Here is a 25,399-nt window from a genome sequence, read left to right on the forward strand (position 1 = left end):
AAGTTCGGCGTGACTCGGGGAACCGGGCTAATCTCCACAAAAGAAGGCAGAAGAGGTCACTGGCGAGTGACCGGGGAGGGTGTTGAGGGCGAGGTCAAGGGTTAAAGCCGGTCCCTTCAGCCGGCACTTCCGAACCGGAAACGCGTCATTGGCCCGGGGCCCGCTCAGTCTGTGTCCCAAAATGGCGCCTCTGGACCTGGACAAGTATGTGGAGATAGCTCGGCAGTGTAAATACCTCCCGGAAAATGACCTGAAGGTAACGTCTTAACCCGCCTCCCTCAACTTAATTCATTCTGTTTGTTGTGCTAAATCTATTTGACGCCTCGGTCGGTGGGTACATTTATCGCGACGCAACGGGAACTGTCAAGACTACAGGTTTAGGCTGTATCTTTATGTTTTGGGGCCTTTCGTCTTCTGTCTTAAGTACCTGCCTGCTTTGGGTTTTGATATTTATATATAATGTGGGAGGAGTGGAACCTCCCGCCCCGGCTCAAGACTATTTTCGGCTGCGTTACACTGTAACTGAGAATAAAAATATCACGAGTGCCGGCCCTACCACCACCACCACCACAGGAGGAGGTACAACTGCATTTGACAAGTATAACTTGCTCGCCCAGAGTGGGACATATACAAGTACATGAAATTTAAATTATGTGGTTCGTTTCATCAACGACACAGTTATCTTTCTCCGTTGCCCATTGGTCGCGGAAGAAATAGATCACTTCGCAAAGCTGAAAGGTTCGCGGTTTTCAGGAGTTTGTTCAGTCGAGAGATTCTGTCTTCAATTTGAGACTGTTTAATCAGACAGCTAATTCCAAGCTACTGATGTTTGTTTCAATTCGTTCGAGATAGATTGACTTCGCTGCGTATAAAAGGCTGTATTGTTCTGTTGTTTGTAACGGGGCTGGAAAGCTTTTCAAATTAAGTCGTGGAAAGCTAACGTTCTTCAAAAATACTCAGCTCTTTTGCAGCAGTTTTTAAAACTCGAATAGGTATTGATTATTGTTTAAGTGAAAGAAGTAATTCTGGCATTAGATGGGCTGAAAATATATTTTAAAAAGCGTTTGATAAGGTACCACCATAAGGATTGCTTAATAAGAGCCCATGGTGTTTGGGGTCATGTATTAACATGGATAGAGCAGTGGCTAACTAATTGACAGGATAAGAGGGGCATTTTCATGATTGTAACTTATAATTAGTGCCTCATGGATCAGTGCTGGGACCATGGATTATTTACAATTGCATTTTAATGATTTGAATGAGGGGAGTGAATGTACTATTGCCATGTTTGCAGATGATACAAAAATAGGTGGGAAGACCAGTGGTGAGGATGACGGTCTACAGAGGGATATGTACAGGTTAGATGTGTGGGCAAAACTTGGCATATAATGTAGGAAAATGTGAAGTTGTGTATTTGAGTAGGAAGAATAAAGGAGTTGAATATTATTTAAATGGCGAAAGCTGCCACACAGGAATTTAGTCCTCGTGCATAAATCACAAACTAGCGCACAAGTTCAGCAGGTAATAGGGAAGGCAAATGGAATGTTCCCTCATTTAAAAAGGAATGGAGTATAAAGTTAGGGAAGTCTTGCTAAAACTACTTAAGGCTCTAATTAGATTGCTCCTGCAATACTCAACAGTTTTGGTCCCCTTTATTGTCGGAAAGATATACTAGCATTGGAGGCAGTCCAGTGAAGGTTCGCTAGGTTGATCCTGGGAATGGAGGAATTTTCTTATGAGGAGACTAGGCTAGGCCTGTACTCAACTTTGGAAGCTTCAGAGGTGATCAGAGACATCAGGGGACTTAACAGGGTAGATTCTGAGATTGTTTTCTCTTGTAGGAGAGTCTAGGACCAGAGGACATAATCTCTGAGAAAGGGGTCACCTATTTAAGACAGATGAGGAGGAATTTCTTCTGATAGAAGCAGGCCATTCGGCCCATCAAACCTGCACTGACAACAATTCCACCCAGGCCCTATCCCCGTAACCCCACATATTTACTCTGTTAGTCCCCCTACACTAAGGGTCAATTTAACATGACCAATCAAGCTGACTAATGGAGAGGATGTTGCTTGGTGAGTGTGGAGTTTAGCTCCTGAGCAGAGGGGCCAGTGAGAGTTTGGCTTGCCTGTGGAACCGAACTATTCTTCAAAATGAAAGGAATCATTGGCAAACATATATACGTGGCACAGTTTCAAAACTTGCAGATGCCACAGAACTTAGAAGTAGTGTTGTGAACTATGTGGAGGAGAGTTAGACTTCAGGAGGACAGAGACGGGTTGGTGGAATGGATGGACTCGTGACAGATGAAATTAAATGCAGAGAAGTGTGAAATGATATTTCCTGATGGGAGGAACTAGGACAGACAATATAAAGTAAAGGGTACAATTCTAAGGATTTTAGGAACAGGGGGCTTTGGGGTATATGTGTTCAAATGTTGAATGTGGGATTCAGTAGAGGTTGAGAAAGTGGTGAATAAGGCATACAGGATCTTGAGCTTTGATTAGAAGGATAGAGTATAAAACATGGAAGTTAAAACATGGAAGTTTTACTCTTGTGTGAGGAATAAAAGAATGACCAGGGTGAGGTTAGGGCCGGTCAAGGACAGTAGTGGGAACTTGTGTATGGAGTCAGTAGAGATAGGCGAGGTGATGAATGAATACTTTTCTTCAGTGTTCACCAAGGAGAGGGGCCATGTTTTTGAGGAAGAGAAGGTGTTACAGGCAATAGGCTGGAGGAAATAGATGTTCGGAGGGAGGATGTCCTGGCAGTTTTGAATAAACTGAAGGTCGATAAGTCCCCTGGGCCTGATGAAATGTATCCTAGGATTCTTTGGGAGGCAAGGGATGAGATTGCAGAGCCTTTGGCTTTGATCTTTGGGTCCTCGCTGTCCACGGGGATAGTGCCAGAGGACTGGAGAATGGCGAATGTTGTTCCTCTGTTTAAGAAAGGGAATAGAAATTACCCTGGTAATTATAGACCGGTTAGTCTTACTTCGGTGGTTGGTAAATTGATGGAAAAGGTCCTTAGGGATGGGATTTACGACCATTTAGAAAGATGCGGATTAATCCGGGATAGTCAGCACGGATTCGTGAAGGGCAAGTCGTGCCTCACAAATTTGATTGAATTTTTTGAGGAGGTAACTAAGTGTGTTGATGAAGGTAGGGCAGTTGATGTCATATACATGGATTTTAGTAAGGCGTTTGATAAGGTCCCCCATGGTCGGCTTATGATGAAAGTAAGGAGGTGTGGGATAGAGGGAAAGTTGGCCGATTGGATAGGTAACTGGCTGTCTGATCGAAGACAGGTGGTGGTGGATGGAAAATTTTCGGATTGGAGGCAGGTTGCTAGCGGAGTGCCACAGGGATCAGTGCTTGGTCCTCTGCTCTTTGTGATTTTTATTAATGACTTAGAGGAGGGGGCTGAAGGGTGGATCAGTAAATTTGCTGATGACACCAAGATTGGTGGAGTAGTGGATGAGGTGGAGGGCTGTTGTAGGCTGCAAAGAGACATAGATAGGATGCAAAGCTGGGCTGAAAAATGGCAAATGGAGTTTAACCCTGATAAATGTGAGGTGATTCATTTTGGTAGGACTAATTTAAATGTGGATTACAGGGTCAAAGGTAGGGTTCTGAAGACTGTGGAGGAACAGAGAGATCTTGGGGTCCACATCCACAGATCTCTAAAGGTTGCCACTCAAGTGGATAGAGCTGTGAAGAAGGCCTATGGTGTGTTAGCTTTTATTAACAGGGGGTTGGAGTTTAAGAGCCGTAGGGTTATGCTGCAACTGTACAGGACCTTGGTGAGACCACATTTGGAATATTGTGTGCAGTTCTGGTCACCTCACTATAAGAAGGATGTGGAAGCGCTGGAAAGAGTGCAGAGGAGATTTACCAGGATGCTGCCTGGTTTGGAGGGTAGGTCTTGTGAGGAAAGGTTGAGGGAGCTAGGGCTGTTCTCTCTGGAGCGGAGGAGGCTGAGGGGAGACTTAATAGAGGTTTATAAAATGATGAAGGGGATAGATAGTGAGCGTTCAAAGACTATTTCCTCGGGTGGATGGAGCTATTACAAGGGGGCATAACTATAGGGTTCATGGTGGGAGATATAGGAAGGATATCAGAGGTAGGTTCTTTACGCAGAGAATGGTTGGGGTGTGGAATGGACTGCCTGCAGTGATAGTGGAGTCAGACACTTTAGGAACATTTCAGCGTTTATTGGATAGGCACATGGAGCACACCAGGATGATAGGGAGTGGGATAGCTTGATCTTGGTTTCAGATAAAGCTCGGCACAACATCGTGGGCCGAAGGGCCTGTTCTGTGCTGTACTGTTCTATGTTCTATGTCTATGTTCTATTATGCTAACCCTTATAAAATACTAGTTTAACCTCAACTGGAATATTGTGTCCAATTCTGGGCACCACGCTTTAGAGAGGATGCAGACAAGATTTAGGAGGATAGTTCCAGGTATCAGGGACTTCATTTATGTGGATAGATTGGAGAACTTGTCCTCAGAGGAAACTTGGTGGAGGTGTGAAAAATCATGAAGTTGACAGTTTCAATAGAGAGGAATTGTTTTCTTTGGTGGAAAGGTTGCGAACCAGAGGACATTGATATAAGGTAAATGACAAAAGCATCAAAGGCTATGTGAGAAAAAACCTTTTTTACGCAGTGACTGGTTAGGATCTGTTGCTCTGCCTGTGTGATGGAGGCAGATTCATTTGTGGCTTTCAAAAGGGAATTGGATGGGCACCAGAAAGAAGAAAATGTGTGGGCTATGGAGGAAGTAAGGGGAGTGGGAGTAGCTTATGAGCTCTGAACAGAACTGGCGTGAACACAAATGGCCAAATAGCCTCGTGATTCCAAATATTGTTTTGAACTTTTTTCCACATCAGTATAAAGAACTACCTGTGCAATTTGCATTTGTGCTGTGCCTTTAATGTTCTAATGAGTCCCAAGATGCTTCACAAAAATGTAATCTGACAAAAAGGCACTGGTTTTGATATGGGTATAATTGAATTCAAACGTGTTCCAAGCCTTCCCCACTTCACACCGTGCAAGCAGAGACAAAATCGTCAATTACCCTGTGATGCAATCTTTTGAAAGTAATTTGAGCCCAATTTAGAGAAATCTGGAAATCACTGAACAGTCCGCATTCGTCTATAACTCTCATTTTCGCACTTAACTAGCATCTTGCCCTCTGTAACTGGATGTGTCCTCTTTTTGAAAGGAACTTGACACATTCCAGAGTCAACAGATAAATAACACCTATGGGATGCTTTGGTGGTATAGTCCAGATGATGGCTGGAATGAATATTTCTTTGCACATAACCCTGTATTGTTCAGTGCAAGCTGTAAATGTGATTACGGCAACATTGTTTAACCACATATATGAATTCTAGTGAAAAGCATTTTGTTTACACTCCTACCACACAACTATATGCGCTTGGTGGGTGTTTTTACTTAACTAATCACCATTCAGTAACAAAGGAGATGCGACGGTCAGTGATCAAAAAAACACTTGTGCACAATCTGTTTTTTCTCTTGCCAAACAAATGCACAGAGATTGAAGTACATCTGTTATGCAATGAATACTATTGAGATCAAATGACTGATGTTGTTTGTTACAGTTTCTATCATTCAGAAATGCAATTAGTCACTTCTGCATAACAGCAATCCCTCACCTCAGAACAATTCTAGTAAATCTCTTGTGTTTCTCAAGTTTTGATCTCCCTAGAATTAAACTGAATACTCCCATTTGGAATCAAACTAGTACTTTGTTTGGATTTAGTGCAACCTCCAGACTTGTGCTCCATGTCTTTAGTTTAAAGCTGGGGATCCCAGATGCCATTTTGTTAATCAGCCCATCTACTTCCATTTGGGACCAAACAAGCACTATATAGGTTTTGCATCACCTGCGGCACGGTAGCACAGTGGTTAGGGCGGCACGGTAGCACAGTGGTTAGGGCGGCACGGTAGCACAGTGGTTAGGGCGGCACGGTAGCACAGTGGTTAGCACTGCTGCTTCACAGCTCCAGGGTCCTGGGTTCGATTCCCGGCTCGGGTCACTGTCTGTGTGGAGTTTGCACATTCTCCTCGTGTCCGCGTGGGTTTCCTCCGGGTGCTCCGGTTTCCTCCCACAGTCCAAAGATGTGCGGGTTAGGTTAATTGGCCATGCTAAAATTGCCCCTTAGTGTCCTGGGATGCATGGGTTAGAGGGATTAGCGGGTAAAATATGTGGGGGTAGGGCCTGGGTGGGATTGTGGTCGGTGCAGACTCGATGGGCCGAATGGCCTCCTTCTGCACTGTAGGGTTTCTATGATGATTCTATGATGCTGAATTTTGTGCTCCATGCTTCTCTTTTAAAGTCCAGGATTGCATACGGTGCTGGCGTCTTTCTGTTCTTGCACCCATGTGTTCTGAAGAAGAGTCGTATTTGACTTGAAACATTAATTCTGTTTCTCTCTACACAGGTGCAGCCAGGCCTGCTGAGTATTTCCAGCACTTTGCCTTTTTTTCAGATTTCCAGTATTTGCAGTATTCTGTTTTTATCATAATTGTGATTGTAATCTTTTATTAACATTAGGCAAATAAATTGAGCATCTATGTAACGATAGAAAAAGTGCTTCTCTACTTCTGGGAGTGTAAGTGAATAGAGAAAAGATGGAGAATGTTGTACATTCCACTATAGAATCATAGAAACCCTACAGTGCAAAAATAGGCCATTCGGCCCATCAAGTCTGCACTGACCATAATCCCACCCAGGCCCTATCCCCGTATCCCTACATATTTACCTGCTAATACCTCTAAGCTACACATCTCGGGACACTAAGGGGCAATTTAGCATGGCCAATCAACCTAACCCGCACATCTTTGGACTGCGGGAGGAAACCGGAGTACCCGGAGGAAACCCATGCAGACACGGAGAATGTGCGAGCGAACACACAGACAGTGACCCAAGTCGGGAATCGAACCAGAGTCCCCGGAGCTGTGAAGCAGCAGTGCAAACCACTGTGCTACCCAAAAAAACCATGGTTAGATGCCACTAAGTAGATGGCAATGCCTTAACCATTTGTGTGTTGTAAGGTCACTCGGGCCCCTTCCATCCTTATCAAGAGGAGTGCTAACCTTCTCTCCTTTCATACAACACTATTATAGTTCAACTTCATCAATTAAGAACTTTTTATACCTCTCAAAACTCATTCCTATAGTTTTACGTGCAAGTTTCTTCAGTTTTAACCTGAAATTTGCTGCAGGCTAACATTTAGTACAACTCCTATTTGTAATGTGGTCCACTTCCTTACTGCACGTTAGAAAATATCTCTGTTGCACTCGTGGAAAGTAATGTTAATTGAGCCATTAACTCATTTTTGCATCTTGTCCAACTACTTGTGAGGAACAAAGCACTTTACATGTTTTTCCTCTATCTGGTATTACCCCTTTGTAACAGGAAACTAATTTTGGCTATCTTAATTAAATATTTGCTTACTCATTAGTCACTTTTTGCTCGCAGTTCTGCTTAACACCAGGGAATACAGGTAAATTGGCAATGTTAAGTATTCACCTTATAGTTCTGGTAACTGTGTAGAATAATTTTTTTGTCACTGAAACTAATCAAATTAAAAGTCAACAATTGTAAGCAGGTGCTCGGGGCTAATTAAATTTTCTTTTTACCCTGCTTTGTGTTTACTGTTTTGCATCTTGGTCATCAGAAGTAATACTGCATGAGAAGGGTGCTGATTTGGTTTGCAAGCGAACTCTGCTTGGCAGAGGCATTGCGATAGAGAGTGCAGCAGGGATCAATTAGCTGCTAAGCTTTCTAAATTCAAACCAGGCAAGTTGACTGGTCAAAACCGTGCCATGAGAAATGAACCAGGGATTCTATGCTGAGATGAAAAAGTCACAATGCCTGGACATGTTCTTTAAGTTTGCAAAGAACAGGGTTCTGTGTTTTAATATATGTAGCTTCTAGCAAGTGAGCCACATTGTGAACTCAACTGATTTTAAATTGGTTGTTAGCACAATTGATATTGCTTAGTAAGCGTCATCAAATTGCGCAAGCACATTTAATGTTGGACATTCCAGAGATTTGCACGCATCAATGAGTTCGGTTGGTACTTTTGCCTATTGCAAACAACCAAAGGGAGGTGGTGTTTTATGAGCCGCTGGTTATTGGGATGTGTGACCTGCATATCTTGCATTACGCTGGCACTGATTATTAATTTGTGGGGTAGGCAGGATGTCTTTCTGGTTTGATGGCAACATTCTGTTTGTGGAGAATACTATTTGTGTTAGAACTGTATAGTAACAGCATGAAATGGCAAGCTTCACATGTTGTTCAAATATTTGAGATGCCTTACCTTTCCAGGGTAATTTGAGGTAGACTGGGTGCTTTTCAGGACCAAAGGTGGCAGGCTTAAGCCCATTCTTAAGTTTGCATGACATGCAGCAAGCAGTGACCTGATCACAGGGTAGCCATTTTCCTGCAGAATGGTTTTGTTGCTCTCTATTTCAGCATCAAGTCTCTATTTCAGCCAGTCCTGTAAGGCATGAAAGCGTAGGAATCCCAATGTGCATATTGACAAGTGAAGGTGGGTTTGCAGTAGACGCTAATAGGGAATCCATTGGATTTCTCAACTAACTCATCAAGGAAAGCGAGCTCAGCTGACTGCTCCATGTCAAAGGTAAATTTCAACACAAGATTGAACATATTAAGGTGTGTAAGGCCGTTCTTGCATGCAGCTGCAATTCAAATATAGCAAATGTATCATCTACTTTTCGGAAATGTACAAAGGGTCGGAGGTTTATCCCATCAAAGAACAATACAGCACAGGAACAGGCCCTTCAGCCCTCCAAGCCCGCGCCGCTCCCTGGTCCAAACTAGACCATTCTTTTGTATCCCTCCATTCCCACTCCGTTCATATGGCTGTCTAGATAAGTCTTAAACGTTCCCAGTGTGTCCGCCTCCACCACCTTGCCTGGCAGCGCATTCCAGGCCCCCACCACCCTCTGTGTAAAATATGTCCGTCTGATATCTGTGTTAAACCCCCCCCCCCGCACCCTTCACCTTGAACCTATGACCCCTCGTGAACGTCACCACCGACCTGGGGAAAAGCTTCCCACCATTCACCCTATCTATGCCTTTCATAATTTTATACACCTCTATTAAGTCTCCCCTCATCCTCAGTCTTTCCAGGGAGAACAACCCCAGTTTACCCAATCTCTCAAAGATGAGTTTCTTGTGGATATCAATGAAGGTGTTGGTGAGAGCTGGACCTGGGCGGGATCCCATGGCCCCATCACCTATTTGGACATGCATGGTGGTTGAGTTCATAAATTCAATAAATATATTTTGCTTCACACAAAATTATTTTTTAATTTGTTTACTTTTTACTTGCCTTGCCCTAAAAGTAGTGGCTTTGTTGAGGACTGATTCAGTGAGTGTCAGCAGCCTTGTAAATCTTTTTGAGCAGTGTCAGTGTGACCACACCTAATTTCTCCTCACCAGGCATTATTGTGAATGATTTCCAGTAGCAGTTACAGAATAGTGATCGTGAACCTGAAGGAGCCTAACTTTACTCCCTACTTGGATTGGCTCTGCAATTCTTTTTCAGTGATTTTTCTTTTTATTTCCCGAGCTGAGCTCTGAAATTCAAAATGGATGAGGAATTGAATTTGGGATCCTTCCATTCTGTGATGCTGCATGGCATGCTGAGAGATGCCTTGCCTTCATTCATGTCTGCTTGCCATTAATAAGAGTTTCAAGCTCATTCTTGGTCTTATTGCTTTTTCCCTTTTTATTCTACTCCACTTTGTCTGAAATTATTGTTAAAAAACTAAAGGATTTATTTTAGTCGGGGAGGAAGGAAGATTAATTATAAGTCATTTATTAAATCATCTGTTGATTTTTGGGATATTGACTCCAATGCAAATCACCAGGAAAATGCGTACAAAAGACCCAAGGTGGCATGGATGGATACTATCTGATGTGGACTGGTGCCAATATGGGACCGGCAGTGAAGGCAGCAGAGAACAGAATTCGATGGAGAAAATTTGTTAATAGTATGGTCAGCCTTCGGAACGAGGACTGATGAAAGGCATAAAGATTCCAATGCTTGTATGCAAAATGTATACTTTTTTTTGAAGGCTTCCCTATCTGTGTTCTGTTAAGGCAGTGACATTTGGCGAAAAAAAACGCTTTCCATTCAGCTGTTTTATTTGTGTTTATATTGCATTCTGTACTTTTGCATGCTACAATGTGATTGTTGGAGGTAGCTTGCGGGTGTAAATGTGGAGATTAGAGGAGTCACTCCAAGTTATAGTCAATGCCATGTTTGTAGTACCAGCAGAGGATTGTGGAAAGTGAGAAAATGTAGATACTTTATTTTCTAAATGAACACTGATTCCTTGTACGTGTTTGGGAACCAACGTGAGACCACAGTTCACTAATCTGCCCTGTTGTCGATCCTTTAAGAAATGCTGTTTATTATGTAATAGAGATATTAACACTGTTGCCAAGTCAAGAGTTGTGCTGTTCTGAAGAAAATCTGTACTGACTTTTGTAACTTTTGTTTACAAGGGGACCCTTAGTTAGAAATCGATTTTAGGAATTGATGTCATGAATGAGTCCAGCACAATGTTCGCAGTGTCTGTTAATCCTATAGTTATATTGAATGATTGTGAACCTGTATAATTGGACTTTGCTAGAAATTTAGTGGTTTTAATTTTAGTGATCAAAATGTATTTTTATATTTTAGCGACTGTGTGACTATGTATGTGACTTGCTTTTGGAAGAGTCTAATGTTCAGCCAGTGTCTACGCCAGTTACTGTCTGTGGGGACATACATGGGCAGGTGAGTTTATTTTCCATTGATTTGAGATTTCTTTTTATTTTAAAGGACAGGCACTTCAGGCTAACAATTACTGATTTCAGAAATGTATCACTAACTCCTCCTTTAGCTGCAGCCTAAAATTGCATTAGCTGCTAACTTTGGAACTGCAAGCGGATTATTCATATCACATTGCTATCTAATTGTTGGTGCAAATTCGTATGAATTTCTTAAGTTGGGTTGAGTTTGTATAACAGTGATTTTTCTAAACCTTTCCATGATATTTTGTATTCATCAAGGTGGAGATATTGGTGCTTGGGAATGGAACATTTTCTATTTTTGGGTATCCATGTATTCCAGAATCACTCACCTAGGCCATCAATGTGTCATGTTTCCCCTACAGCCATCCTTTTGACTGAGTGGGGTTGTTGATTTGAGGGGAATTGTGTGTTTTCTTCCACATTTTCACCCCTCTCATCCCATCAGTTTCAGCTAGATTTGAGCATGGATACAAAATTCTAGTATATTACCTACCGAACAAAACAATTAGTCCAAATGATATTGCTCAGTGGTTTTTGCTGGCATTCTGACATAAATATCATTTGCAGCCAGTAGGGTTACTGCTATGAATCTCTAATTCTATTATCCACATTTAAAAATTTACTGGTACTTTGGAGACTGAATTGTATAGAAATTCTGTACTTCATGTGAAAGGAAACATTTTTAGGTTAGTAATTTGGGTGTAGGACAAGTAGGTTGAGGCTTTTCAAATCTCATGTTTCCTGTACAACGATTGGTTTTTGCAATAGATTTCATATTTGTAATGTACAAAATGTTCACATTGATGGATTTTAAATTATTTTACAGTTCTATGACTTGGGTGAGCTGTTCAGGACTGGAGGTCCAGTTCCTGACACAAATTATATTTTTATGGTAAGTAATTGTTTAAAACCATGCACTATAAATTCTTTGAATTTTAAAAATTTTGTTTCATAAAAACAGTTCAGTTGTAAGTTTGAAACCTGACCATCTGGTCTTGGCACCTGATATTGCTTTGGTGTCTCAAATTGACAAAAGTATTTTGTAAAACCAATTTATGAAAACAAGAGGAATTTGGTACTATATATTAAAAGTATTCTAGATGTGCATCTAAACTATTAAAAATGAATATAGGAACTACATATTGTATTAGGTTTATTAAGGTTTGTGTATTGTTTCTAGATTTACGTAGATACACAAAAAAGCTGCTTGCCAATATCACGTATAGTATTTAAAGGTTGCAGGAGTAGATTGCTATTTTTCAGTTCCATGTATTTCTAATGTTATACAAGCATAAATATTTTTCTATGTTTTGCATCATATTTAATTGCATGTGTTTTTTAAATTGTCTGTCATACTAATGTAATTTGCCACTTTAACAGGGTGACTTTGTGGACAGAGGGTATTATAGTCTTGAAACTTTTACCTACCTCCTTGCATTGAAGGCAAAATGGCCTGATCGCATCACACTTCTCAGAGGAAATCACGAAAGCAGGCAAATCACTCAAGTCTACGGGTTCTATGGTAATTTAGCAAATTTGAGTGGGTTTTAAGTTCTTTGGAAAACTAGCTTGTCTGCTGGGGGGGAAAATAAGGATTTCTTGATCAAATGTTTTTATCAAATTCTAGTATTTTGAGTGGTCAGAGAAACTAAACATAATTTGTTTTAACAGATGAGTGCCAAACAAAGTATGGAAATGCTAATGCTTGGCGGTACTGTACCAAAGTCTTCGACATGCTTACAGTAGCAGCTGTAAGTAAATATGTTTATGTTGAAAAGTTCTGAAGTATTTGGATGTATTCTACTAAAATTGGATGTTGAGCAGTTAACAGCCCCTATACCAAAGAATTGTTGTAATTTCGGGGCTTCACGGTAGCAAAACTGAACTCAGTTTGGCAAGCGCAACCTCGGCTGCTTTAATGATCTGGTCGTAAAATATTCTCTGTCGATGGGATTAACTCGTGTTTAGGAGGGCAGTATTGGTAGCCTGTGTTCAGGAGAAGATACCTTTTCAGTGAAACTTAGAATCCCCTCCAGTGGGCAGAGGATACCAGCTGGCTTCTGTAGATTCAACAAACACACTTTTTTTCTCTGGGCACTTTTACCCCCTATGAATGCATTTTCAAGGGCGAATGATCAGAGTAGATGCTAAGTATGCACCTACATTGAAAAATATCACCTGGTAACTGCAACATTTATTTGAGATTTTTGAGATCAAAGGGCACAAGTTTACTTTGATCACAATACCATAATCTATATTCAAGTTTAAAAATGAAATGTAGACTTGCAAAAATTGATCATAATTCAAGTCTACTGTATCAGAGTCAGAACCATATAGTGCAGAAGAGGACCTTTGGCCCATCAAGTCCTCACCAACACATTGGAGACACCTGAACTCCCACCTAATCCCATCTAGCAGTACTTGGTCCATAGCCCTGAATGTTATGATGTGCCAAGTGTTCATCCAGATACCTTTTTTTAAAGGATGTGAGGCAACCCATCTCTACCACCCTCCCAGGCAGCACATTCCAAAACCCTACCACCCTTTGGGTTTTAAAAAAAAAGTTTTTCCTCACATTCCCCCTAAATCTCCTGCCCCTCACCTTGAACCTACAGTGGTTCACACTGCTGCCTCACAGCGCCAGGGACCCAGGTTCAATTCCCAGCTTGGTTCACTGTCAGTGTGGAGTTTCCATGTTCTTTCCTCCGGGTGCTCCAGTTTCCTTCCACAGTCCGGAAGCCATGCTGGTTAAGTGCATTGGCCATGCTAAATTGCCCCTCCGTGTAACCAAACAGGTGCTGGAGTGTGGTGATTAGGGGATTTTCACAGTAACTTCATTGCAGTGTTAATGTAAGCCTACTTGTGACAAACTTTGTCCCCTCTGACTGAACCTTCAACTAAGGGGAACTCCTTATCTACTCTGTCCATGTGTCTCATAATCTTGTACACCTTGATCAGGTCACCCCTCCGTCTTCCCTGCTCCAACGAAGATAACCCAAGCATATCCAATCTCCCTTCATAACTTAAATGTTCCATCCCAGGCAGCATCCTGGTGAATCTCCTCTGCATCCCCTCCAGTGCAATCACATCATTCCGATTAATGTGGCGACCAGAACTGCACACAGTACTCCTGCTGTGGTCTCACCAAAGTATATCACCTAAGGTTTTTCAGGGTTAAATTCTGTCTGCCCATTTGACCATTCCATCTATATCTCTTGTAACCCGCTTCACTATTAATCACCCAGCCAATCTTTGTCATCTGCAAACTTATTAATCCTACCCCCCACATTGTCATCAATGTCACTTATATAAATGACAAATAATAAGGGGCCCAACACATCCCAGTAGTATGCCACTGGACATTGGCTTCCAGTCACTAAAGCAGCCTTCTATCATATTCTGTCTCCTACAACTGAGCCAATTTTGAATCCGCTTTATCAAATTATCCTGTATCCCATTGTGAATTTATCATCTTTACAAGTCCCCATGTGGAACCTCGTCGAAGGCTTTGCTGAAGTCCATATAAACTACATTGACTTGTGTACACACTTAGTCACCACCTCAAATTCAATCAAGATGGTTGGGCGTGGCCTCCCCTTACGAAGTCACGCTAACTATCCCTGATCAAGCTTTGCCTCTCCAGGTAGAGATAGATGCTCTCCTTCAGAAGCTTCTGTAATAGTTTCCCTACCACTGATGTGAGACTCACTGGTCTATTGTTCCCTGGTTTATCTCTACAACCCTCCTTAAATAGCGGAACCACATAAGCTGTTTTCCAGTTGTCTGGCATACCCATAACCAGAGAGGAATTGAAAATTTGGGTCAGCCCCTGTAATCTCCCTTGCCTCCCACAGAGCTTGGGGCACATTCATCTGGACCTGGAGATTTATCTACTTTAAGGTTGCCAACATCTCCAATACCTTGTCCTTCCCAATGTCAATTTGCTTAAGAACCTCACCGTCTCAGTCCTTCAATTTCATACCATCGTCCTCATTCTCGAGTGAAGATGGATGTGTGCTTGGCCTGGGTGCGTGCGTGCAGTGCTGGCCACTGTGCTGCCCATTACCCAGAGGGGTAACTACAATTGGGTTCCTGATTGTAGTTACCCCTCTATTTCTGAAATCTTCCCTGGTTCTCCTAAGGTCCTGCAGCTCCTCAGAGTCTCGCCATTGGCACATTCCCGATTTCAGGCTTCCTGCCTTCTTGCGTCTTTTGTATATCTTGTTTCGCTGCATTAAAGATTCTGCATAAATGCATGTTGCTTTTGACATAACTCTGGAGACTTACAATACCTGTGTTGTGTGATTTTGGAAATGCAGCTTTAGCATAGTTGATAGGTAAATGAATGCTGTTAAAATTGTAGGCCGAAGGGAAATGATACATCCCAAAGATGAGTGCTAATTCCAGTTCTGTGGATGAATATTTAAAATGATTGTTTCCTACACACACACATACAATGTGAATTTGGCATCACAAAAGTCGGGGGTGATATTTGAAGACGTGGAATTCTGGGGAGTGTGGGGTCGGTAGGAATAGTTTTGGATTTCTTGGGTTTCCTTGTCTTTCAGTTTATATGGTTTTATAGTTAATATATGCCAGCAATAATTTCTGCTCAGTATTTTTATAGGGCATTTAATTACAAAAACAGTTTATATTTTTGTAATATCAGTTGATAGATGAACAGATCTTGTGTGTGCATGGCGGACTTTCTCCTGATATCAAAACTCTCGATCAAATCCGAACCATTGAGCGTAACCAGGAGATCCCACACAAAGGAGCCTTCTGTGACCTCGTATGGTCTGATCCTGAGGATGTCGATACTTGGGCCATCAGTCCTCGAGGAGCAGGTTGGCTCTTTGGAGCGAAGGTTACAAATGAGGTAAGTTGTCAACTATAGACTTTTAAAGAACTTGAGTATTTTGGGAGTCGGAGGGAAAGCTGGTTTAAAAAAAAAAGTTTGTTAATTGTTATGCTTTAATTTTGAAAATTAGATTATTCTGATCAAATCAAGGATTTATACTTAGTTAATCGATTTTCCACATTTTTCTCTCGTATATATTTGGCACAGAAATAAGCCATTCAACCCAACCAACCTATGGTGGTATTTATGCTCCACTCAAGCCTCATCCCATCTTTCCTCATCTAAATTTGGCATCATAACCTTCTATTTCTTTCTCCCACATATGCCTGTCCAGCTTCCCCTTAAATATGTCTATGCTATTTGCTTCAACCATCTTGCTCTGGTAGCAAATTCCACTTTCTCAATACATTTTGTGAAGTCAAGAGACACTATTTTACTCTGTTGGATTTCTTGGTGACAATCTTATATTGCCGGTCTCGTTATGCTGTTTCACATGAGTGGAACCATTCTCTAAACACTCTATCAAAACCTTTCATTATTTTAAAGACTTCAATTAGGTCACCTGTCAGCATCATTTCAACAGAGACCCAGTCTGTCAGATGTTTTCTGGTATCATTTTGTCTGCACCCTCTCCAGTGTTTCAAATCCTTTTATCATGATGACCAAAACTACACACAGTAGTCCAAGTGTGGTCTAAACAAGATTTGATACACATTTAGCCTAACTTTTCTATGAAGTGTTTTTGTGACTTGGTTTTGTATAATATTAGGAGATATGCCCATTGTCTGGAGAAAGTAATCTTGATTTGTATGACAAAAGTGTCAAGTATTAATAGATTTGCCTCTATAAAGAGAGATATTCAGGAGGACAGTGGACAGTGATTATTTTTATTTTCTTTCCTCTGGTTTTATCATTTTCCCCGTCCCTCAAACTTAGTACGCCAGAAGTAAATCGAACTAAACTTTATTATTGCCCTGCCTGAGAGGGGTTGACTCAATACAAGCTGGAGATTAGACTTTATGGTCTTGGTATAATGGCTATTTTTTTGGAAAATCTTATGACTTTACCTTTTCTCTCCTTCAAAATGAGTTGGTGCAAAATGCACCATGAATATGGTGACAGCCATTGCATATTCTTCAGAGTACCGTATATCAATCTTAATTCAGAAATGGAACACTAAGTGGCGCTCTGCTCCTCAACTTTGGTATTCAGCCTAGGCATTTCCTTTCTGCAGTTTTTAAAAAACATTTTTCTTTTTGCTTTGTAGTTTGTTCACATCAACAACCTGAAACTAATCTGCCGAGCACATCAGCTAGTTCACGAAGGATATAAATTCATGTTTGATGAAAAGTTGGTGACTGTATGGTCTGCTCCTAACTATTGCTACCGTTGTGGAAATATTGCATCAATCATGGTCTTCAACAACGTAAACTCAAGGGAGCCAAAATTATTTCGTGCGGTTCCAGATTCAGAGCGTGTAATTCCACCAAGAACAACAACGCCCTATTTCCTTTAAAATATATTTTGTTCTCGGTAAAAAATTTCTTAAAATACAGTGCACAATGGACTGTAAACATACATTGTGTTGCGTAGACAAGATTCAAGATGTAGAATTTCAACCATTCTATCAAATATTTTAAATGCTAAATTGAATAAAGTGGTCTAAAGGGCTGCCTTTTTCTTTGTTTTTAATGCTAGCAGATATTGAGAAACTGATTTATGTGCTCCCGTAATTAAAAATTTGTACATTAAAATAATTGTATTGATCAGTTTTCAAATTTCATTGTATTTTAATATAGTAATATGGTGACTACAACTCTCATAGGTTAAATATTGGAAATAAACTGCTTTATTATTAACTCAAATGTTTACTGCCCTTTCTGATTTAAATCAGTGATATTTAAATTTACTGGGAGATAGTTCATTATTGCAGAAGAGTGCATCAGCTATGTATATCCTGAAACATAGGATCTTGTATATAATTGGACCACTAACATGCAAACTAAGCATTTAATGGTGCAGGTTATTTAAAACTATTTCCAAAGTATAGAACATTTTATATTAAGATGCTTTAATATTGTATTTGCTTTTCATGTTTGAATATTTTGAAACTTCAAAACTGACCTTTTTTAAAAATGTTGGAGTAATTAACTAGTCTCATTTGTTTGGCGTTAAAAACTTTCCTCTTGTTGTTCAAACACATTGTTGAAAGCTTTTGTTTTTTGTCCTTGTGAATACACTTGCTTCTTTTGGAATGTGGCTCCAGTATCCTGCCCAAGTTGTCATTGGCCCAGATTAAGCTGCAGTAGTAATGGTATAACTCAGCATTCCACATCATTACTGCTGTGAAACTGACAGAAACCTTTGGAATCCATGCATGGTTAAACGTGGCATAAGTTCCGTCCTTGGTTCTGTATTTCCCCATAAAGTGCACTCTTGCAGACCCCACATACTTTTTAAATTACTCAAATGAAAAAAAATTCACCTTTCATGCTAACAGTCTCACTGTAAAAATTCTTGGGAGAAGCTGCACCATTTTGAATGAGTGTAACTGATTTTTATAGTGCACTAAATTCAGGCCCTGAAAAACTGATGGTATTTGTAAATTCCAGATCTTTTAAAGTTTAAAGATCTGAAGTTTGGTGTCTAAATATTTCTGCTTCTACCTTAATCCTGTGTGTATGTCCAATTTTTATTTTGCTCTCTGTAACATAGTAAGGATCATTTTAATTCCTGGTTTGCTGTTCAAAATTTCTTCAAAGGGATCTCCTTGACTTGCCACCAGATTCAAATTGAGGTGGGGAAAAGTTGAAATCCATGTTGCAGAGATTGGTAAATCTTTGTAAGCAGCCGCCTTCAAGATTGGCTGCTGGGGTCTTCAAAATCTAGCTGAATTAGTAATTTTTCAACCTTGATTTTGAATACTCACATCAACTGTGCCATCCGATCCAATTGATACCTGATTTCCTCTTCAAGTACAGACAAGCATTTTGAAATACTATTGGAAAACTGATTTTCTATTTTGAGGGAATTAATATTGTGTAATTCCAAAGGCTAAATTGCTCTGCTTTTTTAATTCTAGAAATGTGCTTTGTTTATTGAGAAACCAGAGTTTTTGCACTTGTAAAGTTGGCTCAGTGATGGTACTGCTGTGTTCCACTTCTCAGATGGTCTGGTCAATGCCCAGTCCTGAACTTGAGTACAATCTAGACTGATATTTCAGTGCAGTAGAGAGGTGGCACCTTCCCACATCAAACAAAGATCTCATTGGGTAGACTTAGAAGCTCCAATGGCTTTTATTCCCACAAGAGCAGGGCGTTCTTCTGGCACCCTGGTCAACTTTTGACCTCAACCGCCACCACCAAAAATAGAACATTCATTTAATTGTGGCTATTGACCCAATTTAGTTGTAAAGCTGGAGCAGGCTCGAGTGTGAACTGTTCCACAGAAGTCTAACTTAGTGTTTCCTGAGCTTTACACGATAGGAATGACCGTGTCATTTGGATGGCAAACAGCTGCATGATCATGCTCGTGGAGCCATCTCCCAATTGAGGGAGAAACCTAGGGTGGGGTCCCCAGGTTTGAGCCAAATATTCTACTGTTTGGTGTACTATCGTGTTCCAAAACTATGGAAAATAAAATTATAACATTACCATGTTGATCTAATCATGGCATGGATATGGTTTACAAACTAAGCAATTTTATTTTAATTTGTTTGCTAATTAATTGCAGTCTGTTATTTTCTTTTATAGGAATTGAAGTTTGATTATGTAGCATTGTTTGCTAAACTTAAAATCACTAATTTTGCATTGTATTTAATTTGCAACAGGGTTGAGGAACTGCAGTCTACAAATCAAGTCATTGATCCACTTAAGTTTATTTAATTGTAAGCATTCATACGTAACTTGAAGTATTGTGGTGTTACAACTACACTATATTGTAACAGTTACTTATCAGAAGGTGACTTTTGTTTTATCATGATGGATAGTAAAGTGTACACACTGATACAAGTATCTGAGGCCTCTTGCTGACTATAGAATTAAAGTATATTTCTTGAGGTATGAATAGAATCTAGATATGTCAAGAATCTCTACAATTCTGTGCTCCCTGTGAGGAACTGTGCTTGCACAAAGTGTGTTGGAGAACGGGCTGCAACATTGCCATATATATAATATATTATATATATTTATTTGATCCACATTGCCATTGTGAACAGGCTTCCTGCTGGGATCATGCAGTTGCAGAGTTAACCCTTAAAATCTCTTCCAAACATTTTCTCATGCCCATTCCAACATAAACTGTGGTAGATCCTTGGTTTCATCTTTTGACTTCTCCATCATTTAAATACTATATTCTAATAATTTGACATAAGGATCAAATGAGGATTAATTAAGGAAAGCCAGCATAGATTTGTTAAAATTGTGTTTCTAAAAAAAAAAACTCAATCTAGTTAGAGGTAAACAGGGTTGAAGAGTAATATGCTTTATAAAATGCCATATTTCGAAGTTCAAACTATGGATTAAAAGGTTGTCTCTGACATGAAATAGAGTAGTGTTGAATGGTGGTTTTGTTTTTGGGACGAGAGGAAGGTGTGCGTTGGGGTTCTACAGTGGTTGGTATTAGGACCACTACTTTTCTCAATCTGTGATGATGGCCTAGACTTATTGCACAGGATATATTAAAATTTGCAGACAACACAAACACAAGTATTGTGAACTGTGAGGAAGGGAGTGATTAGATCTCGAGGATGGGCTGGTGAAATGGAAGGACATGTGGCAGATGAAATTTAATGCAGAAAAGTCTGAAGTGATACATTTGAGAAAGAACAAGGAAAGGCAATATAAATTGAAGGATACAATTTTAAAAGGAGTGCAGAGGGATCTGAGGGTGTATGTGCAAAAATTGAAGGTGGCAGGTTAAGAAATTGGTTTATAAGGCAAATGGGATCCTGAACGTCGCAAATAGAGGCATAGCATATAAAGCATGGAAGTTTTGGTGAACCTGTGTAAAACACTGGTTAATCAGTTAGTGTGAAATTGAATGCCACACTTTTGGAAGAATGGAAAGGCCTTAGTGATATGACAGAAAAGATTCATGCGAATATGTCAAGGGATGAGGGGCTTCAGTTATGTGAATAGATTGGAGAAGCTGGGGCTGTTCTCCTGAGAGAAGGTTGGACTAAGCAGATGGGGTGAAACATGTTCCCAGTGGCGGAAGGAGAACAGTGATGAATGGTGAAAGAACCAAATGACGTGAGGAAAACCTATCTTGCACGGCACAAGGATCTGGAATGCACTGCCTGAGTATAGTGGTGACAGATTCAATTATGGTTTTCAAAAGAAAATTAGATCATTATTTGATGAGAAAATAAATTTCAGGGCTCGGATGGAAGGGGAGAGCTGCAGCCATAGCTGACACAGACACAAAGGGATGAATGGCTTTTCTGTGCTCTAACCATTGTATGAAATTCCACGTCAACAGATCTAAAAATTGACCCTTCTATTCACCCAAGCTTTCTGCTGCACTTACACTGATGACATTCAAAATTAGACTATCTAATTTTTCTTTCGGCTTGATAATCAGACAAAAGCATTCTTTTTGGCTCAATCCAGCAACGGTTTCTGTTAACTTCCCTGGTTGGCATCTTGGATTCAGTGTGGAGTCTTGGCAAACTACTTATCAGTCCCTGAGTTTCAATCTTTCCATTATTGGGATTACCACCTTTCAACAACATTGCTTGCCCGCACCTCTACTTTTCCCCTCTGTTGAAACCTAAAACTGTGCCTTTATTGTCTATGTTTACCTTGATTTGGAAAAAGGTGCTTGAGCCAACGGAAGTACAAATTACAGCTTATTCAGAATACCATGGTTAACGATCCTTATTTTTTGCTTTCAGTTCTTCTACAACCTCTTCACATCCTATCAGTAATATCCTCCAACTGTGCTGTATAGACACCCCACCCATACTTCTGACTTTGCCAAGACACAACCTGGCTATCCTGCTTCCACATCAGCCACAATTCTGTTTTCTTCTGCAAATCCATCCCTCAATTTTGCCACCTCACTTAGCTTTTCTTTTATTTCACTTTTCTGTCTCACTCAGTAGTTTTTGTGGCGATGATCTTTTAAAATCATGTCTTATTGTGCTGCACGACCCCTTCCATCAACTGAATTTTAACAGAAATTGCCACTGATGACTAATCTCAATTTTAATTTTAAAAAATCGTGATTTTTGTTGGTTTGCTTTAGACAGTTACAGGCTGTGGAAAAATTATATTGATTGTGGTCATTAAGGGAGCCACAACTGTGCTGTGTATTCCCAGATAGAGTATAATTCCACCCACATTGAATATAAACCAGCTTTATGCCCTTATAAATTGAAACATACCCATGGTTTGTGTGGGAAGCATTCAAGATGTGGATTTACAGTGTTATAATTCAACAAATATTTTAAATTACAAATAACATTGAGATTTGGTATAAACATAATTTACTTACATGCTGTGCAAAAGTGAAGATGCAAATATTCTCATGGCTGGGAGTACAAAGTCCTATTTTCTCTTCAAAATGTATTCCATTTAAAACATTCCTGTGATCTCAATTTAACAGAAAAAGAATGATTTGTAACTTTGCTTTAATGGATACTATTAAAAGTATGTAGTTATTTAATAACTGTTGTGACATTTTCCACATTTCACTACTAATAAAAACATTTTTATGGAATTTAGCCATAGTTGATACTTTATTGAACACAGTGAGTATTTTGTTTGTTTGAACTTCCTCCCAAAACTCTGTTATGAACAGGAGTTATTTCCATTCCAAAGTACTTACAACGCAGGTCTTTTGGGCCAATAGGTCTGTGCAGGTATTTATAGTAAGTCTTGTCCCAACAAGTTTATTTGTCTGTTACAGTCCCATTCTGCAAGTATATTTAGTTTAAAGTCTATTTATTTATTAGTGTCACAAGTAGGCTTATATTAACACAATTAAGTTACTGTGAAAATCCCCTAGTCCCCACACTCCAGCACCTGTTCAGGTACACTGAGGAGAATTTAGCATAGCCAATGCACCTAACCAGTATGTCTTTCAGACTGTGGGAGGAAACCGGAGCACCCAGAGGAAACCCATGCAGATACGGGGAGAACGTGCAGACTCACACAGACAGTGACCCAAGCTGGCTCCCTGGTGCTGTGACACAGCAGAGCTAACCACTGTGCCACCGTGCTGCTCCATATCTTTATTTAGTTTCAGTCCTCCTTTGTGTTACCTTGGACCCTAATTTGGTGTTCCCTGCAAATTCTGAAATTGGACTGCTGATTCTGAAGACCAAATCATTTATGTAAATTGTGAAGTCATTCCAGTACTGATCCTTGGAGAACACCACAAGCACATTTGCCAATGCAAGTAACTACCTTTGATCCAACTTTTTTGTAGCCACGTTAGTCATGAGTCTCATCATGTGGTACCATCAAGGATTATTTGGAAATCCAAATATATTATGTCCGTTGAGTTACCCATATCAGCCTTTGTTGCTACTTTCAATAATTCAATATGGTTGGTCAAGCATAGCCTTCCCTTTAGCAGACTTGCATGCCTTTGAACTAATACTTAGGATGTCAAGAATGGGATAACCTGCTACATCACTAGCATTGTTTTACCATGGCATTAAAGCCAGAGACCATGTGGGCTGCTCAGCATGCTCTCCTGTCTACTCTGAATTGGTAAATATAATACTGTTGGATGGTATCATTTCGGCTAAATAGAATTATTTACAAATAAGATACTTGCTCTGTTAGGATAGGCCAAATGGCCTCCTTTGTACCATAAATGTTCTCACTTTTCAATGTATTTTTATGTTACAATGGCAAGTAACCAGTAATATAATACTTGAATTGTATGATACTGTTTGAAGAAATTATCCAGAATCTTTGTAATGATTTCCAGATCTTTTAACTGAGATTTTGATGACATGTCTGCAAAGAGCACATTAAGCCTTTCTTCATTGCTTCAACATGGGAATATCTAGTTAGAATGGTCATCCTGGAGTTAAAATCCCACCTTTTAAACCATTTTCTGGGATTTCAAAGTCAGGTTTGACCCCCCCAATACTTAAAATATTGTGAAAATGCTGCACAGATGTTCCAATAAGCAATTTGATATATCTTTTTATCAAAGCCTAAAACAATCCATTTTGTCTGGAAATTGAACAGGGACCTCCCAACCCTGAGTCTCAAATAGGTGACTGGAAACATCCCCGAGACACAATTAGTTCCTGCTCCCACTCCTCTGCCACTCAGTGAGTCAAATGATGGAGACAAAGTCCTTATCCCTGTTGAAGCAAATTCCCCCTTATGCCTTCACCTTTTCTACCTTTGCTTCTTCTCCTCTCACCCTCTCTTTCAATCTCCTTTCCTCAACCCGTCTCAGCACCTCTACCGCTGACTCTCCATTCCACTTTTCCCTTCTCCCATCACACAATGTCCTCCTCTCCTATCCACACTGCCTCAACCTTTCCATCACCTTATCTCGTTCTCTCTTCCGCCCCCTCTCCCCTCTTCCTTATGTCCATTTTTTACTACCCATTTTCCCTTCTCCATATTCTTACCTCCTTTCTTCCCCTTAACCCAAATTTGACCTTCCTTCCTTCCTCTCTCCTCTCTCTGCCTTGCCTACCATCCTCCCCTCGTCACCCCTCCCTGCTTGGTTCAGTTATCTTGTTGCCTACAAACCTTCTTGACCTGAAAATTGCCCTCTGTGCCATGCCATGGGAGATCAACTTGTGTCAATTTTTTAAAACTGCATCAATTTAGAAATAAATATTCAAAGAACAGAGCAACATTCTGATACATATAACATAGAAGATCTGTTAAAGTGCAAACTTGTTTCACTATCCTCTACTGTCAAAACAACCTTGGTGGTTTTAAAATATGTTTCCCCAAACACCCTCTGCAATATCTTTGTCTTTCTTGAGAATTCAATAGATCATGAGTTGATCTACTGTAAAACTCCCTGAAACCAGATAAACCTTAATGAAGGGGGTCAGATGATGTAAGTATTGGAGCGCTATGTAGCGCAACTCATCTTTTAATCCTTTCTTTTATCCTAATGCATGATCAGTAATTAGTTGATCTTGTAATCTGCGCAATGTTTTTAGAAAATCCTGGTTAACTTTTTTGAACGTGGGGAGGCAAATTAAGTCAAAGAAATCTTTGCTTGTGAGATGCAGTCAGAGCTGACTTGGGTGGGGCCCAGTACAGGCCCTGGCACAGATTATAAGTGCTCACCATGACAAACTGAGATACCCTACAGAGAATGAATGATGTGGAGATAATCCTTTCAGTCGAGACGTAAGTTTCCCGGTGAAAGCAACCATTGGAAATCCTGCTGCATAGTGTGTCAAACATCCTACTTAAGTCAAGGGGACATGGCTGGATGAAGATTGTCCATGAGCTAGTCTCTCTAGGAAGAGGAAGAGCTGCGGTGATATACCTGGCTGATTTCACAATCCCAATTTGAGGGCTGGACAGTTTGACTTTGATGAAGCACATTTCATCCGGTTTTTGAGGCCTGTGTTGGCTGGAGAACCCGACCACCGGTCTAGCCTTGTCTTGGCCTCAATGTTCATTTTCCCTTGCCTGATATCCTGTACATTCAGGATCACTATCTTTTA

General features: G+C 40.3%; 1 protein-coding gene and 1 non-coding gene across 2 annotated transcripts; one reads left to right on the top strand and one right to left on the bottom strand.

Moving 5' to 3' along the window:
- Nucleotides 1–43: 43 nt before the first annotated feature.
- Nucleotides 44–19,740, top strand: ppp6c (protein phosphatase 6, catalytic subunit). The gene is made up of 7 exons (XM_078226501.1): nucleotides 44–256; nucleotides 10,756–10,851; nucleotides 11,695–11,760; nucleotides 12,249–12,390; nucleotides 12,540–12,619; nucleotides 15,538–15,747; nucleotides 16,997–19,740. The coding sequence occupies exons 1-7, from the start codon at nucleotides 182–184 to the stop codon at nucleotides 17,243–17,245; spliced, it is 918 nt and encodes a 305-aa protein (XP_078082627.1). The 5' UTR covers nucleotides 44–181; the 3' UTR covers nucleotides 17,246–19,740.
- On the bottom strand, nucleotides 7,022–7,148 carry LOC144503222 (U6atac minor spliceosomal RNA). The gene has a single exon (XR_013499450.1). It is a non-coding gene; the product is annotated as a U6atac minor spliceosomal RNA (small nuclear RNA).
- Nucleotides 19,741–25,399: the final 5,659 nt, after the last annotated feature.

This window comes from Mustelus asterias, chromosome 13 (assembly GCF_964213995.1).
Source record: "Mustelus asterias chromosome 13, sMusAst1.hap1.1, whole genome shotgun sequence".
Lineage (NCBI taxonomy): Eukaryota > Metazoa > Chordata > Chondrichthyes > Carcharhiniformes > Triakidae > Mustelus > Mustelus asterias.

What these genes read in the sequence shown, in the direction of transcription:
- ppp6c (XM_078226501.1), top strand. Translation starts at nt 182, where the DNA reads ATGGCGCCTCTGGACCTGGACAAGTATGTGGAGATAGCTCGGCAGTGT. An exon ending in ACACAAATTATATTTTTATG is followed by an intron (nt 11,761 to 12,248) that starts GTAAGTAATTGT and finishes CCACTTTAACAG; the next exon opens with GGTGACTTTGTGGACAGAGG. An exon ending in GAGCGAAGGTTACAAATGAG is followed by an intron (nt 15,748 to 16,996) that starts GTAAGTTGTCAA and finishes TTTGCTTTGTAG; the next exon opens with TTTGTTCACATCAACAACCT.